The sequence below is a fragment of the Sorex araneus genome, chromosome 4 (genome assembly GCF_027595985.1).
Source record: "Sorex araneus isolate mSorAra2 chromosome 4, mSorAra2.pri, whole genome shotgun sequence".
Classification (NCBI taxonomy): domain Eukaryota; kingdom Metazoa; phylum Chordata; class Mammalia; order Eulipotyphla; family Soricidae; genus Sorex; species Sorex araneus.
Window position 1 is genome coordinate 155,557,733 of NC_073305.1, and position 16,881 is coordinate 155,574,613.

Below are 16,881 nucleotides of genomic sequence, written 5' to 3' on the forward strand. Positions count from 1 at the left end.
CCCCTGACAGCTCTGGATATAGGGCTAGTGGCCCCTCAGCTATCTTAGTTATCTGCATTTATAATTCTCAAACTCTAGTGTCCATCAGAACTTCTTGGTGTGGGGGTTCTAGGCAATTGTAAAAGTAGAGACTCCCTTCCAGAATTTGTCACTTCGTTGATAGTTTTTTTATAGTTCTTGGAAACAAGGTACCAGGTTATGCTGTTGTAGGTTAGGATTGGTTTGGTTTTTGAGACCACATGTGAGAACTACAGTTTTAACTTACCACATTCACCCATCTTGGCTGATCGTATGGCTCTAACTATCTGTATACAACCTGCCCCAGCAGCTCTGTCTATAAATCTTGGAAGAGCTCTGAGCAGTATGAATCAGAAATTTTCTTCAAGAATAGAAAAGAATTTTCAAAAATCTTTTATGTCTAGCAAAGGTCCAAAGATTTAATCTTAAATGTAGATGATGTCATTTGACCAAGGCAAGCTCTATTCTAGAGTTTTGTATGAGTAGTATTATAATAATTAGGGTTGAGCAGACAAAAGACTTCCAGAGAATATCTCCTTTGAGCTCTCTTACATTGATATTCTACATAACACACTTCAGGGAGCTGACCAAAAAAAAAATGATAGAATTGTTCAAATGTTTCAATTAACCAATTTTTTAGAGTTTTTTGACATAGAATTCTATTTTTTTTTGCTTTTTGGGTCACACCCAGCGATGCACAGGGGTTACTCCTGGCTTTACACTCAGGAATCACCCTTGGCGGTGCTCAGGAGACCATATGGGATGCTGGGAATCGAACCCGGGTCGGCCGCGTGCAAGGCAAACGCCCTACCTGCTGTGCTATCACTCCAGCCCCAGAATTCTAATTTTTTATAAGTGAAATCTTGCCAACCTATAAAACATTGTTGGCAGCACAGATATAATTTGTAGAATAATTGAATCACCTGGAGAACCCTAAGTTTTTGAAGAACACAACTGAAACCCCATTTAATGCATAATAATCACACTCTGATGATAGATGCTACTGCTGGAAGGTATCTTTGAGCCCTAATCTATAATATTTGTCCTTATCCCAGTGATCTTGTCCTCACTAAATTGAGCAGGGGAATGAGCATGGCTGCATGGACATGCAAGGCGAGTTCATTTACAGAAATGCCATCACTCATAATATTTCTATTTTCAGTTCTTTTCAATTGACTGAATGTGACTGTCTTATCAGCAGTACAAACCCAGTGTTTGCAGCCTCCAAGTGTTACATTGCATGTCTCATTTGTTGCTTATCTAGGGAGTATTTGAGCCACATTCTTAATATTTTTCTCCCTTGGGGTAACAAATACTATACTTTAATTATTGTGCTCTCCCAAACTAAAGGAAAAATACTATGGAAAAAAATATGCCACATTCTCCTGTTTGCTAAGAATTGTTATTTTAACTAATTCTTTATTTCCCAGTGGAAACACACATGGCAAAGTACATTTCATTTGGAAATGGTAGGGAAGAACAGATGCTGAATGCCTGGTTTGCATGTGGCATTTTATTTACTAATTCGCAAAATTTGTTTTGCCCCCTGCAGCTGTAAATGAGAAAGCTATAAAATTAAATGAAACTCTAGGAACTCAAGACAAGGCCTTTGAGAGAAATATTCAAGAGCTCCAAAAAGAGATTGACCAGATGATGTCAGAACTGAGGAGGAAAAATCTAGATTCACAGAAGGAAGTTGCTGAGGACGAGTTGGTGTGAGTAGATGTTCTATTTTTTCATTTAATTGACTGAGCTTTAAAATGTTTTATCGTTTTTAACTTTCCATCATGAATATGAGTAGAAATATTTTTATATTTGTTTTCTCTTATGCTTATACTTTAGTTTGCTCAAAAAATGGACCCAAAGCATGTTTTGCCTATGTATAAATAAATAATGATTATTTTGGTGCTGTTTAATCTATAAAGTTGGCTAGTGGATTTGTTTAATTAAGAGATATTTTTTTAACCTGTTAGTAATAGTTCTAAAAAGTTCTTTTTTGCTTTTCATTTTAAAAGTTTTATATTTTTATGAACTGCCATTAAAAATATCATATATATATGACATATATAAGTACAAGAATATACACACACATATATATATACATACACATATAGTATATGTATATATGCACATATACACACACAAATGCATATTCTTGACACAATACCCTGCAGTGCCCGGGACTTACTCCTGGCTTTATACTCAGGGATCACTCCTGCACTCCTGGTAGTGCTCCATGTGGGATGAGGGGATGGAACCCAAGTCAGCTTTGTGCATGGCAAGTACCATCCTCACTCTACTATTTCTCTGGCCCTTGATAATGTTTTAAATTCCATAGCATCCTATACATTTGTCATCCTTATACATGCTATGAGTCTTAAGTCATAAATACCAAATACTTTGAAATTTGTTCAGAGGATATGAGATTAAAAATAGTAATTTTAGGATTAGAGTGATAGTACAGGGGTAAGGGTACATTCATTGCATAAGGCTGATCACTGTTAGATCCCCAGCACCACTTCCCCCTATATCAAGGTGTACCCCTGAAGCCCTGGAGACCCGGCCGGATGACCTGGTCACTGAATCACTGGCCCCATCAATGAAAACTATATGATAATTTGCAGGTAGCCTCTCCCTGGCAAAAAGAAATAGTGATTTTACTAACTCTTGGGACAACGTTCTCCAGAGTGAGAGTGTATTTTTCCATCAGAGATCAGATAATTTCAAAGTTATTAGTACTTAGCCAATATACATAAAGTTAGCAAAAACCAATATATAAGAAAGGGAAATTCATTTTATCAAAACTTATTCCAGATTTACTGAATCTGAAGCTATAGGAAAAAAGCAGTTCACTTTGACAAATGCTTCAAAGGCTTGTATTATTTGTTAATTTAAGAATTGCTATTTTTCAAGCAGTTTGGCCTTTCTTAGAATTTAGAGTTACCGATTTAGTTAAACTCAGTCAACTCCCATGTTTCTTACTTAGTGGTAAGGTGATATATAAATTATATTAGCATGGCAATAATACATAATTTCATTCACAATTTCTAATAAAACATATGAAGACTTCAACTGAATCAAAGTAACAGGAAAAATCTCAATGTGTGAATTTAAAAAGTTTTTGAGAAGAATGTGATGTGTATTACAAAATCCATTTATTTCACCAGTCAGATTGTGAGATGATCATTTCCAATTGAATATGTTAATTTATTAATAAATTTTAAATGTTTATTTTTTCATTGAATTTTAATTAGAAATGGTCTTGCATTGGTCTTGCCACGGACTGGAACAATAGCACAGTGCATAGGGCATTTGTTTTGCATGTGGCTGACCCAGGTTCGATTTCCTCCATCCCTCTCGAAGAGCCCGGCAAGCTACTGAGAGTATCACGCCCACATGACAGAGCCTGGCAAGATACTCGTGGCGTATTTGATATGCCAAAAACAGTAACAACAAGTCTCACATTACTGTTGCCCGTTCGAGCAAATCAATGAACAACTGGATGACAGTGCGACAGTGGTCTTGCCACCTCTCAGTTCCAGTTTCAACTTAATGTAGCCTAAGCTGAATATGCTTTCAATCGGTCTTATTGTGCATTCTTGTAATGCATTTCTATTCCACCCACTTTAATACCAATTGATCTGAGACAGTCCGGGAATTTACCATCTGTTTTTTGTCTGTTGATCCATGCAGAGCTGCCGAAGGTCTTCTGAAGAAAGTGAAGAAGCTGTTTGGAGAGTCTCGAGGCAAAAATGAAGAAATGGAGAAGAACCTGAGGGAGAAACTGACTGACTACCAAAACAAAGTTGATGATGCTCAGGACTTGTTGAGAGAAGCCACAGACAAACTTAGAGAAACTAATCGCTTGTCAGCAGCAAACAAACAAAACATGACTATTCTCGAGGTGAGACAAGGCTCTTTCATTTGAGGGCAGAGGCGGGAAAAGTTGATAGGCAATTACCATGACTTCAAGAAGCCAGATGAGACGTGATGTCTCTTTTAATAATCAAAGACTATTGTCCATACAATAAAAATGTAGAGAATTCAAACTACTGAACCTTTGTAAGGAAACTGTGCCAGTAGAAAGAACTTTTTATTGGGAGTCAGGGGATCCTGATCTTATTCAACTGTACCGCTAACTGAAAGTGCAAGCTTGGTAAGTCAATTAGAGACTTAATACATCAGTCCCCCAACAATTCAAAGAGTGTATTATAGTGGAGGGTATCTTTAAACATTAAGGTGTTTGAAGTGCCTAAAACTTATCTAAACCATGCTTTAGCTTAATGGATGCCATACATCAAAGTACCAATGCAAATTGAACACAGAAGGAAGAGCTCACTGAAGGAGCAGAGGATGGGAAATTTCGGTTCTTTACTTTATAGCACTGTAGCACTGTTGTCCTGTTCATCAATTTGCTCTAGAGGGCACCAGTATCATGTCCGTTGTGAGACTTTTTGTTACTGTTTTCAGCATATCGAATATGCCACAGGTAGCTTGCCATGCTCTGCCGTGCAGGCGTGATACTCTCGGTAGCTTGCCGTGCTCGCCAAGAGGGACAGAGGTATCGAACCCAGACCAGCCACATGCGAGGCAAACACCCTACCTGCTGTGCTATGTGTTTTATGCTAATGATATTTTAAATGGAACTAAAATAAATCAGATCAGAATTATTTTTCCTTATATTCTTCAGAGATGAAAAGGACCCTGTCCTCAAGAAAAGAGGGTAGCTTCTGCCTTTTTTGGTTATGATACTAGAATACTAGAACTTAAGACAGATGCACTTCTTCCTTCCTCCCGCATTTTCCATCCTTTTTTGTCTCCTCCCTCCCTCCCTCCCTCCCTTCTATCTTCCTTCCTTCCCTCCCTCCCTCCCTCCTTCCCTCCCTCCCTCCCTTCCTTCCTTCCTTCCCTCCCTCCCTCCCTCCCTCCCTCCCTCCCTCCTTCCTTCCTTCCTTCCTTCCGTCCTTCCTTCCTTCCTTCCTTCCTTCCTTCCTTCCTTCCTTCCTTCCTTCCTTCCTTCCTTCCTTCCTTCCTTCCTTCCCTAACTGATCACTTTCTCCAAGACTAAATTCAGTATCTACAATGTTGCACACCTATATTCAGTATTTAAGCAACAACTTTCTTCCCCAAGACAATCAACCTTTTTCATTTCCAGAGTATTTTCTTTCACAGATCAGAAAGTAGCAGCTGAGCTCTATTGCTTCTACCATATAATTTTCCCTTCAGCTGTTACTAATATTCTCCTGCATATATTATGTTCTCAGAAATGTTTGTGGAATGATAATTGAATAAAAGATATCTGGCATTTCCCCCACTCACTTTTTTTCTAGTTCCCTTTAGATTACAAAGTAAAAACTACTAATTAATTTTTTTTTGCTTTTTGGGTCACACCCAGCGATACACAGGGGTTACTCCTGACTTTGAACTCAGGAATAACTCCTGGCAGTGCTCAGGGGACCACATGGGATGATGGGAATCAAACCCAGGCTGGCCCGTGCAAGACAAATGCCCTGCCCACTGTGCTATCACTCCAGCCCCTACTAATTAATTTTTTTGAAGTAAACTGATTTTATTTAGAGGTTTCTGAGGGAAGAAGGAAGGGATAAGTGGGAGAGAGAAGAGTAACACGTTCAAGAGAGAACACGGGCTTCTCCAAGGGTGGAGGAAGCTCTACACACATCCTAGCACTGGACACTAAAGCATGAAAGTACACATCTCAAGAGGGGAGATGCAGGCGACACATGAGCTCAGGTACCGAGTGTGCTTGGCCACGTGGGCACAAGCAGCACATGGGCTCAGGCAGCATATGTGCCCTACTAATTAATTTTTAAAGGTATTTTTTTCTGCATCCCTCTCCTTGGTTCAGTCTTCTCGCTCTAATAGAAGATTGAGCAAGCTAAGTTTTTCTTAACTGATATGGCTAATCTTAAGCAATATACAATTGATATTCTGGCAATATTAAAGGAAAGCAGTGTTGGGAGGCGGGGTACTGCAATGCTCACATCACATTCCCGTAGAATTAATTTTGCTCAGTGACATTCCAGTAGTGTAACTATCCAAAAAGTAAAGTGTACTATTTCATTTTATGGCAACAGATTAAGAAATTAAATTTCCTGGGTAGAAAGCACAATAAGCATTTGGGAAGTATTTGGGGAAGAGTTATGGTGACACTTTAAATGATGATTTTAGCTCTTTCTTCATTTTAAGTTGTTTAAAACCAGCAGCCATCATTCTTGGCCCCATAAGTTCAGGAGTTTATATATCAACATTCAAGTTCTCAGTGGTTCTTTTTGTACTTTCACTTATTTTGTCCTACTTAACTAAAGGCTTGTAACAATAGATAAATCCATGAAATTAATATCCATAAGTCACAGTTTAGTTGAGGTTGTTTGACAAGATTGAGTAAGGTTGATTAAGTTATGCGAGACTGGATAAAACAGGATCATCTGGAGAATTTGGTATATAGATGGGTTCCCTGGTTTCTCGCATAGGGTCTGAGTTAGTTGATCTGGGATGACTCCCAAGTTTCAAAGTTCTAAGAATGTTTATGAGTTAATCTGGTTTATGAGCAACTGCCACACTGGATCCCTCTGTGAATATTGTTGAGTATCGGGCCTGAGCCCACGAAGGTGAGATAGTTAGATAGGACTAAAATGTTTTCTGTTTGTTTTTAGGGAGTAAACGTTTATTTTTTATTAATATAAACATTTGTCAAAAGCCTAAATTCCAGGGAGTATTGTCACTGTCACTGTCATCCCATTGCTTGAGCAGGCACCAGTAACGCCTCCATCTTGAAACTTGTGGATACTGTTTTTAGCATATCAAATACGCCACAGGTAACTTGCCAGGCTTTCCTGTGCCGGCAATATACTCTAAGTAGCTTGCTGGGCTCTCCGAGAGGGCCAGAGGAATCAAACCCGGGTTGGCCATGTGCAAACACCCTATCACTCCAGCCCTCCAGGGAGTATTAAACTCCTCAAATGAATATAACAAAAACAGTGATCTTTATATTATGGCCTTGAAGCAGCGTATCAACTTTCTTCTAGAAAAATGTCCCACTCTCTATTAACTCAGAAACTTAAAGTGGGGCCCCGTACCACATTATTTAAATAGTCCTCCATGACTTTAGTATAGCACACAAATATCTCTTTATGTGATAATAGTTATAATGATGACAAGTAAAGGAAGGGCATCAAATTATTAATGAATTTATTAAAGGTTTTGTAAAGCACCTGACACTGTGCTAAGTTCTAAAGGATAAGCCCAGGTTAGTGAAAGTAGAAAGAATGTTAAAAAAAAAATAGGGATAAACATATCAAGACCTGGGGAAAGAGGGAAGTGAGATTCGGGTGGGGGGGCGGGGGACATGGACAATTTAATGGTTTAGAAATACTGCAATAAAGGCTGAATATGGGGGCTGGAGCGATAGCACAGCGGGTAGGGCATTTGCCTTGCACGATGCCGACCCCGGTTTGATGCCCAGCATCCCATATGGTCCCCTGAGCAGCGCCAGAAGTAATTCCTGAGTGCAGAGCCAGGAGTAGCCCCTGTGCATTGCCAGGTGTGACCTAAAAAGCAAAAAAAAAAAAAAAAAAAAGGCTGAATATGACCAAGTTGGGTGAGAAAAGATGAATTGGGGGAGAAAACCAGGTAAAGTAGACATATTCTTATCTTTAAATTACATTAGAAATGTGTTTTGAGTGAAAGTATTTTCCTGAAAGCTTTTGGGAATAATAGCATAATAGGTAGGGCACTTGCCTTGCATGCAGCCGACCCAGGTTTGATTCCTCCACCCCTATTGGAGAGCCCAGCAAGCTACTGAGAGTATCTCGCCCACACAGCAGAGCCTGGCAAGCTACCCGTGGTGTATTCTATATGCCCAAGACCAGTAACAACAAGTCTCACAACGGAGACATTACTGGTGCCCGCTCGAGCAAATCGATGAGCAACCGGATGACAGTGACAGTGACAGTGACAGCATTAAAATTGCACTTGGGGAATTTTGTATGAGTGGTATTAAAACTACATTTGGTGAAATTCCTGTAAGGGTTTTTATAAAGCAATTAATATTATATTGGAAAATAGTGTGATATGAGACTATTAAACTGGGTTTGGAGAAACATTTAATTACTTGTGAGGTACTTAGTATATCAAGGTACTGCTTTTAGCTACGGTATTTGAAGTTAAATATAAATCTTTCCTAATTTCATTGAGCTTACATACTCCTGCAAATTCAAGGCAGTCTTAGCCTTAAACTATAATGTAATTCTATGATTGAATAATATGAACTTGAGACACTTGATGATAAAATTTATTCACAACAAGTGATGATGGCATCTAGCAGAACCAAGAGAGATAGAAAGGAAGAAACAGCATACTCACAAGTACCAATTTCTGAAAGTGTAAGGTGATGCTAGGAAATGTCAAGTGTAGCAATAAAGTTAAGTCAAAGGCTACATAAAAGTCTATTGCAGAAGATGAGTCTGGAAATGGCATTTGGAGCCAGATCACAGAAGGCTTTGAATGTAGCCTACTAGAAAGGACACGGGGTTACTAGGGTTACTAAGCCATTACAATGGTAGAGAGAAGGCAGAGGGAAGATGGCGATATCAGAGTAAAGAGGTGGCTTATCTCTGGTAAATGGGCAGCGATGAGATCCTAGTCAAGCTATTGCTTCAATCTAAACCATAATCACTGCGCTCTAGTACCTAAAAATACTTAGGATTGGGATGAGTGCTATTTTATATAAGTGGTCTAATGACCATGAGTTAAACATGGAGAACAGAAGATCGAGATTTGGGCAAACATGAGGGAAGGAACTGCACGAATAGAGTCTTAAAGGCAGGTACAAGATGTATGTATCTGACATGTAAATGTGGTTGGTAAACTTGGGAAAGAATGGTATGAAATGAGTTAATAACGGCACAAATAAGAAATATTTTTTTAATTGATTTATTTTTAATTAATGAATCACCGTGAGGGTACAGTTACGGATTTATACACATCTGTGCTTATGCTTCCCCCATACAAAGTTCGGGAACCCATCCCTTCACCAGTGCCCATATTCCACCACCAGTAAACTCAGCATCCCTCCCATCCTCCCCAATCCCATCTCCCCCCAACCCCACCCTGTCACTGTGGCAGGGCATTCCCTTCTGTTCTCTCCCTCTAATTAGCTATTGTGGTTTGCAATAAAGGTGTTGAGTGGCCACTGTGCTCAGTCTCTAGCCCTCATTCAGCCCGCAACTCCCTTCTCCCACATGGCCTTCGACTACATTATAGTTGGTGATCCCTTCTCTGAGTTGCCCTTTCCCCAGAATGTGAGGCCAGCCTCCAAGCCATGGAGTCAACCTCCTGGTAGTTGTTTCTACAATTCTTGGGTGTTAGTCTCCCACTCTGTTATTCTATATGTCATAGATGAATGCAATCTTTCTATGTCTGTCTCTCTCTTTCTGACTCATTTCACTTAGCATGAAACTTTTCATGCCGATCCACTTAAATAAAAAATTTGTGACCTCCTTTTTTCTAACAGCTGCATAGTATTCCATTGTATAGATGTACCAAAGTTTCCTCAACCAGTCATCCGTTCTAGGGCATTCGGGTTTTTTCCAGATTCTGGCTATTGTAAACAGTGCTGTGATGAACATACATGTGCAGATGCCATTTCGATTATACTTTTTTGCCTCTCTGGGATATATTCCCAGCAGTGGTATTGCTGGGTCAAATGGGAGCTCAATTTCTAATTTTTTGAGAATCGTCCATATTGTTTTCCAGAAGGGCTGAACCAGTCGGCATTCCCACCAGCAGTGTAGAAGGGTCCCTTTCTCGCCACATCCTCTCCAACAGCGGTTGCTTTTGTTCTTTTGGATGTGTGCTAGTCTCTGTGGTGTGAGGTGGTATCTTGTGGTTGTTTTGATCTGCATCTCTCTGATGATTAGTGATGTAGAGCACTTTTTCATGTGCCTTTTGGCCATTCGTATTTCTTCTTTGGTAAAGTTTCTGTTCATTTCTAAATAAGAAATATTTTTTATGTCAAACGTGAGCCAGTGCATTCAGATTTTGTGACCCAGGCTCCAGCCTTTGGTGGACTGGAGTTCAGATCTTAACCACACCAGACTACGTGAATTTAAGTAAACTATCTAAGCTACTCAATTTCCAATTTATTTAAGAGATGATGATAACAGGATCCAAAGACTTAGAGTTAGATCCACAGAATTAAATAAGTTTTAAAATTACTTAGACATGTGGAAATCTAAATGAACATATAAGCTAGTGTTATCTAAAAAACAAAAATGACAGTTTTAAAATTACAATTGGTATAAATAAAAGCTAATTTTATTTATAAATAAAATCTATAAAAATTGGGAGTTTATAAAATATTCAAAGGAATAAATAAAAATAGCAAAAAAGTGCTTCAAATGTAGAAATAACATTTATTTTACTCATCTAGGCTAAAAATAAGTTCCATGGAATTTTTTAAACAAGTTATCAGTCTCAAAAGTCTGTATTATTCTAAGGAAAAGTTAACTTTGTCCTCCCATAGGATAGTTTCTCTCTCTCTTTCTCTCTCTCACACACTCTCTCTCTTTCTCTCTCTTTCTCTCCCTCTCTCTCAGTGGTTTCCTAAGTTTCTTAACATACAATTTCTTTCATTTTTTTCAGAGCTTCCATTAAAGAATAAATATGCTTAAGTTTTTGGTCACAAAGTATTCATTTGGACAAAGATTCTGAAATTCCGTATCTACTTTTAATGTAATTCACTCTAGTACCACATGTTCAATTATATATGCAGCACATGCATTATGGTTAAAAACAGATTTCATTTGGTTTAAAAGTTGTTTTTAGAGCCTGAAGTAAATCGGGTAGAGTATTCACTTTGCATGTGACTGACCTGGCTTCAATTCCCAGCATCCCATAGAGTCCACCAAGGAACCCCAGGTGTAACTCCTGAGCACAGAATCAGGAGTAACCTCTGAGCGTTGCCATGTGTGGCTCAAACAAAAAGCAAAAAAAAAAAACCCATAAAAAAAAAACAAAGAAAAGCACGAAAAGCACAAAAACAACTATAGAAATTAGAAAAGAATAAGTTAATATGTTTAAGGAATAAAGAAATGGGAGTCATCCAAAGCCCACCAAAATGAATAAGTAAATTTTGAAAATGCAGTTTTCAATTCCTAACCAACAATCATATAGCATTTCTTCTTCTGGATGACTTTCTTGTAATTGGAGGAAGATAATACCTGTATCGATAATTAAATAATTCTTATATGGTTTGCTGAGTTTAAGTACATTCTGACATTTTATTCATATTCCTATTACAGGCAAAGAAGGAGGCTATATTAAGTGGCAAACAAGAAATTGAGAATACTTTAAAAGACGGTAATAACCTCCTTGATGAAGCCAACCGTCTTGCAGATGAAATCAACTCAGTCATAGATGTGAGTATTTGATAAAATCCAACATTAAAGGAAGTGTGATAATGATATATACTTACGTTATTATCAGTGAGAATAAGTGATAAGTGGAAACCAGTAGAGATTTCTATCTTATAAGCAAACATTTCTTTTTCCGTGTAGGTGAAAATTATTTTTATTAGGCTATGGTACCTGTAGTGTATTCGATAAGCCAAAAACAGTAACAAGTCTCACAATGGAGAAGTTACTGGTGCCCGCTCGAGTAAATCGATTAACAATGGGACAACAGTGCTACAGTGCTATTATGACAATACCTACCTATTTAGGAACTAGAATTTAACATTATTCTCACAATAGGTATGAAAGTCTGTTAATATATGTTAAGATTTATACACATTTGCACAAACTGTTTGAGTTCATCTTGGTGAAGGGTATTTTTTGTTCCTAAGAGATACTGTAATCTGTTTCAATATTCATATAACTTCAGTTAAAAAGAAATATAAAACTTACATATATTTAATATGCTATTTGATATACTAGATATTATGATATATGGTAATAAAATGCAAATGATCTAAAAATTCTAATGAGTGTCATTTAGCATTTATACCTACAGGATAGCAGTTGTTCAAAAATTGTTAGGTTCTTGGTATAAATGGACTTGTTATTCCCTAATCTCTTTAATTTAATAACAGCTTTTATTCTCTAGTCTTTTTTTGCTCTTCAGTTTGAAGTTACATTTAAAAACTAAGCACGTGTAATTATATCCCATTGAGAAATTAGTAAATGAAAGGGGACTTGGTTCTCTTAGTAAAACATTCTCTCCTCTTTATACATTAGTATGTTGAAGACATTCAAACTAAATTGCCATCCATGTCTGATGAACTTAAAGATAAAATAGACGACCTCTCCCAAAAAATAAAGGACCAGAAACTTGCTGAGAAGGTTTCCCAAGCTGAGAGCCATGCAGCTCAATTGAACGACTCATCTGCTATCCTTGACAGGTATGTCTCTTGGGGCTGGAGATATGTATGTAGTTTGACACTCATCCAAAAGTTTTGACTAAAAGAAATGGTAGAAAATTGCTTTCAAGTCTTGATTTCTATAATTATGAACATACAGGCTGCATGACCCTTCCATGGGAGAGCATAATTAGGAGGGTCTGAGTAAAGCTCAATCAGATCATCATCAAAAGTCTGAACTAAAAGGGAATTCAAATATGGCTTGCTGGGGAGTGAACATTGCCCTTGGCCATACCTAAAAAAAAAAAGTTTTCTGCTTTTTATTAGAGAACACAGTTGTTGCTTTAATTAGCATTTTAAATAACAATATATAAACATAGTCGGATTCAACTTTTAGTTTTATATTTTTATGGAATCAAAACTATTTATTACTTGTTAAAAAGTGCCTTTTGAAAATATCACTTCATCTATAACCTTTAAATCATTTTTTTTCTTTTGAATTCCAGGATGATAACACAGTCCCTAGTGAAATAACAACTCAGTAAAGTTGGGGATCAGATATGGGTCAGAGGACAGAGAGGAAAATGACTGGGAATCTAAATTATAAGCAGCCCTCTAGGTATAATGGGCATGCTTCTCTATAATTTTTTGATTTTCATAACAACGATATTCTATTAACCCCAAGAATAAAGTTTTCAAATGAATATGTATGTAATAAGCAACATGTATAAGGTTCTATTCCAATGCTTAATATTTATTCATATCACAGAAAATATTAATGTGTGAAGACCCTGGGCACACAACTCATTCCAAATTTATTCTTTAACAAACTTTTGACAATTTACCAAAAAGGTAGATGGAGCAATAAGTGAGAAATCAGCAGATACAGATTTCCATTCCTTCATTAGTGAGCATTGCATATGTGACCTCAGACAAGCTTTTCAACCTTCAGAGATTCATTTATCCTTAACTGAGAACTGTGCTTTCCCTAGAAAGATTTTGTGCAATTCATTGCAACAATGTGGTACAAGTGTTGTGTAACCTTAGCATGCTTCATGAATGGCATAAATAAATTATCTTACTGCTTACACATGCATTCTACACATGGTTGCAGAAGCTTTTGGAGGATGTGATGGGCATTAAAAGTTGTTAATAGTATTTTATAGCTGAATTATATGGGATTACAAACTTAAATTCCAAAGTACAAAACAATTGAAGCACATCAATAATACAGTGATTTGGAATTGTAATTATAATGACCTTGCTCATTTGGAAGCCATAGTTGGTATAAATTGAGTGTCTTATATTTGAGTAGCAGCTGCTCCAGTGTCGGATTTTTTTTTTTTGATAATCCCAACAGAATCCTTGATGAGGCTAAAAACATCTCCTTCAATGCAACTGCAGCCTTCAATGCTTACAGCAATATTAAGAACTATATTGATGAAGCTGAGAAACTTGCCATGGAAGCCAAAGATCTTGCAAATGAAGCTACAAAACTGGTAAGAAACACTGTGAAGTGTGGATATTGGAAGGCATTATATTTGAGTATAATTAAATTCAAGTTTAAATTAATTCTGGAAAAGCCTAGTAAAGAAGAATTATTTTTTAATTATTGTCAATGCTCCTTTAAGATTGTAAACCCACAATTCATGCTTAATGTTCTATAGTCAGAGCATAACTCTATCAGTCACCTAGTACTTTTCAATACTGATTTGAGACTTAAAATAATAACAGTTGTACTTTGTATGTTTCTACTACCAACTAACAGTAAAAATAATCATGCATAAAACTCTAAACAGATATGCATTGCATTTTTTAAAAATGTTGTTAGAAAATATCATCATTGGACATAACATCATTGTTTAAATTGGTTATGGGAAAAATTTTACTATAGATGTATCTTTTAGAAAATTCATCATAGCATGTGTTTTTAAAGTATTTATATACTCTTTATTTACTTTCCCATTTTTTTTGAGAACCATGATTTACAATACTGTTAATGATAGTTTCATGCATATAACTGTCCAGCCCCACACCCACCACCAAAGTGCCTATTTCCCCCTATCTATGTTCCAAAACTCCCACCCCAATTCTCTTCTTTAGAACAACTCTCAGGTATGCTGACTTTATCATGTTATTTGTTATCTTTATATCCCACATATGTGAGAGATCATTCTGTATCTCTGTATCTGTCAGTGTCCTTCTGACTGACTTTACTCAGTATGATGCTTTCTAGATTCATCCATATTGTAGTGGATTACTTGATTTCATTTTTTCATGCAGTTTCTTAATATTCCAGTGTGTACCTATATTGCAACTTCTTGACCTATCATCTGTAGTTGGACAATGGTTGTTTCCATATCCTTGCAATTGCACCAATAGGTGCGCATATAAGCTTTGAATTATTGTTTTTGAGTTTGGGCATAAATGACAAGAAGTGATATTGCTGGATAATATTCTATTCTTCCTTTTTTGAAAATTCTCCATATGGCATTCTATATAAGTTGAGCCAGATGCTAATCTCACCAACAATGAATGAAAGAAACTGTATCTCACGCCATCACAAATGTTAACTCAAAGTGGATTAAAGATTTGAAGATTAGGCCAGAATCCACAAAATACTGAATATATTGAATAAAACATAGGCAGAACTCTCTAGGAAATAGACCACAGGGGTGCATTTAACTATCTGATCAGAAGCATAAAGATCAAAAGTAAAAAGCATTAAATGGTTATACATCAAACTGAAAACATTTAGCATGGCAAAAGCAACTTAAGCCAAGATAAAAGTACTGAATGGGAGAAAATATTTACACATATACATCAAATAAAGGGCTAATATCAGAGACTTATAAAGAACTCACAAAGCTCAGCAATAAAAAAAATCAATAACCCCATCCAAAAATGCACAAATAAGATGAACACTTCCCCCAAAAAATGCATAAGAATTGCTATTGGGTGTATGTAAAAAGGACTCATCATCACTTATTATTAGGGAAATTCAAGTAAATATCATCTCAGTATCATCTCAACAACACAATATCATCTCATACCATTCTCAATATATATCAAAAAGACTGTGAACTATTCAGATACTCTTTACTTTATTGAAACCTTGGTCTTTACAGAACTTTATGTCTGCTGTCATTGCTAACAAAAAGCTTGACCTAAATTTTAGAACTGGGAATTCGAAGAAAAGCATATTGTGTAATCGCCTGCCTTCGGCTCTCTCTTGCTGCCTTCGTTCGGCGGTCTTGGGCCACTTCCCCACCCAGGACTGCCGATACCATGGGCGGAAGAAGGAGGAAATGAGAGCCAGTCTGGCTGGTGATCAGTTGCCATTTATTCCATTCTCCCCACGCACCTGTTCCAATCTCACTAAGCCCCTAATTCCCCACTCCACCTGTCTCCCTCTCTCCTCTCTCCGCAGTCCCACTCACTGACTTGGTCTCTCTCTCTCTCTAGTCTCTCTCAACCTCTCCCAGCTTTGGTGGTAGGACAATCAACATATGAAAGCCCTTCTTGACCACCTGCAGCCAGGGGATCCGCTTAGGGGTGAAAAGCCACTTAGAGGTTTTTCTCCTTTCCTTAGTCCAATGTGAGTTTGGGTTTCTTATTTTTTTATTTTTTATTTATTTATTTTTTTTGTTTGTTTTTTGGGTCACACCTGGCAATGCTCAGGGGTTACTTCTGGCTCTGCACTCAGGTATCACTCCTGGCAGTGCTCAGAGGACCATCTGGGATGCTGGGAATCGAACCCAGGTCAGTTGTATGCAAGGCAAACACCCTACCTCGGTAGCACAGCAGTTGGGCGTTCACCTTTCACTTGGCCGACCGAGTTTGATTAACCCCGCCCCTCTCGAAGAGCCCGGCAAGCTACCGAGAATATCGAGCCCGCACAGCAGAGCCTGGCAAGCTACCTGTGTGTATTGGATATGCCAAAGACAGTAACAATAAGTTTCTCAATGAGAGATGTTACTGGTGCCCGCTCGAAAAAATCAATGAGCAATGGGATGACAGTAATATTAGTTGGACTGGAGTGATAGCACAGTGGGTAGGGCATTTGCCTTGCACAGGGCCAAACCAGGATCGATTCCTTCATCCCTCTCAGAGAGCCTGGCAGACTATCGAAAGTATCCCGTCCTCATGGCAGAGCCTGGCAAGCTACCCGTGGAGTATTCGATATGCCAAAAACAGTAACAATTCTCACAATGGAGACGTTACTGGTGCCCACTCAAGCAAATCAGTGAACAATGGGATGACAGTGCTAATATTAGTTATTTTGTATGGACACAGGAAGGGATATTTAAGATTGTAGAGTGGCTTTCCTGGGGACATCTTGCTATAGATTCCAGACTACAGTGCTCAGGCTAGATTAATCTTTCCTAACCCTAGCAGGGTCCTAATCTAGTTGTTACTTTTTTGGATCATGACAGAATTTGTCCATGACCATGCTCTTAACTTATAGTTAAGTATTATGGCGCTTT

The 16,881-nt window shown here is 37.7% G+C and overlaps 1 protein-coding gene across 1 annotated transcript in view; it reads left to right on the forward strand.

The window, feature by feature from the left end:
• The window catches only part of LAMA2 (laminin subunit alpha 2), a 645,380-nt gene that overhangs the window by 509,279 nt on the left and 119,220 nt on the right, over nucleotides 1-16,881 (forward strand). The window contains exons 36-40 of the mRNA XM_012932852.2: nucleotides 1,571-1,733; nucleotides 3,712-3,922; nucleotides 11,340-11,456; nucleotides 12,273-12,436; nucleotides 13,755-13,893. Of these exons, the coding sequence (XP_012788306.2) occupies nucleotides 1,571-1,733; nucleotides 3,712-3,922; nucleotides 11,340-11,456; nucleotides 12,273-12,436; nucleotides 13,755-13,893 (794 nt within the window). The remainder of the gene's footprint in view (nucleotides 1-1,570; nucleotides 1,734-3,711; nucleotides 3,923-11,339; nucleotides 11,457-12,272; nucleotides 12,437-13,754; nucleotides 13,894-16,881) is intronic.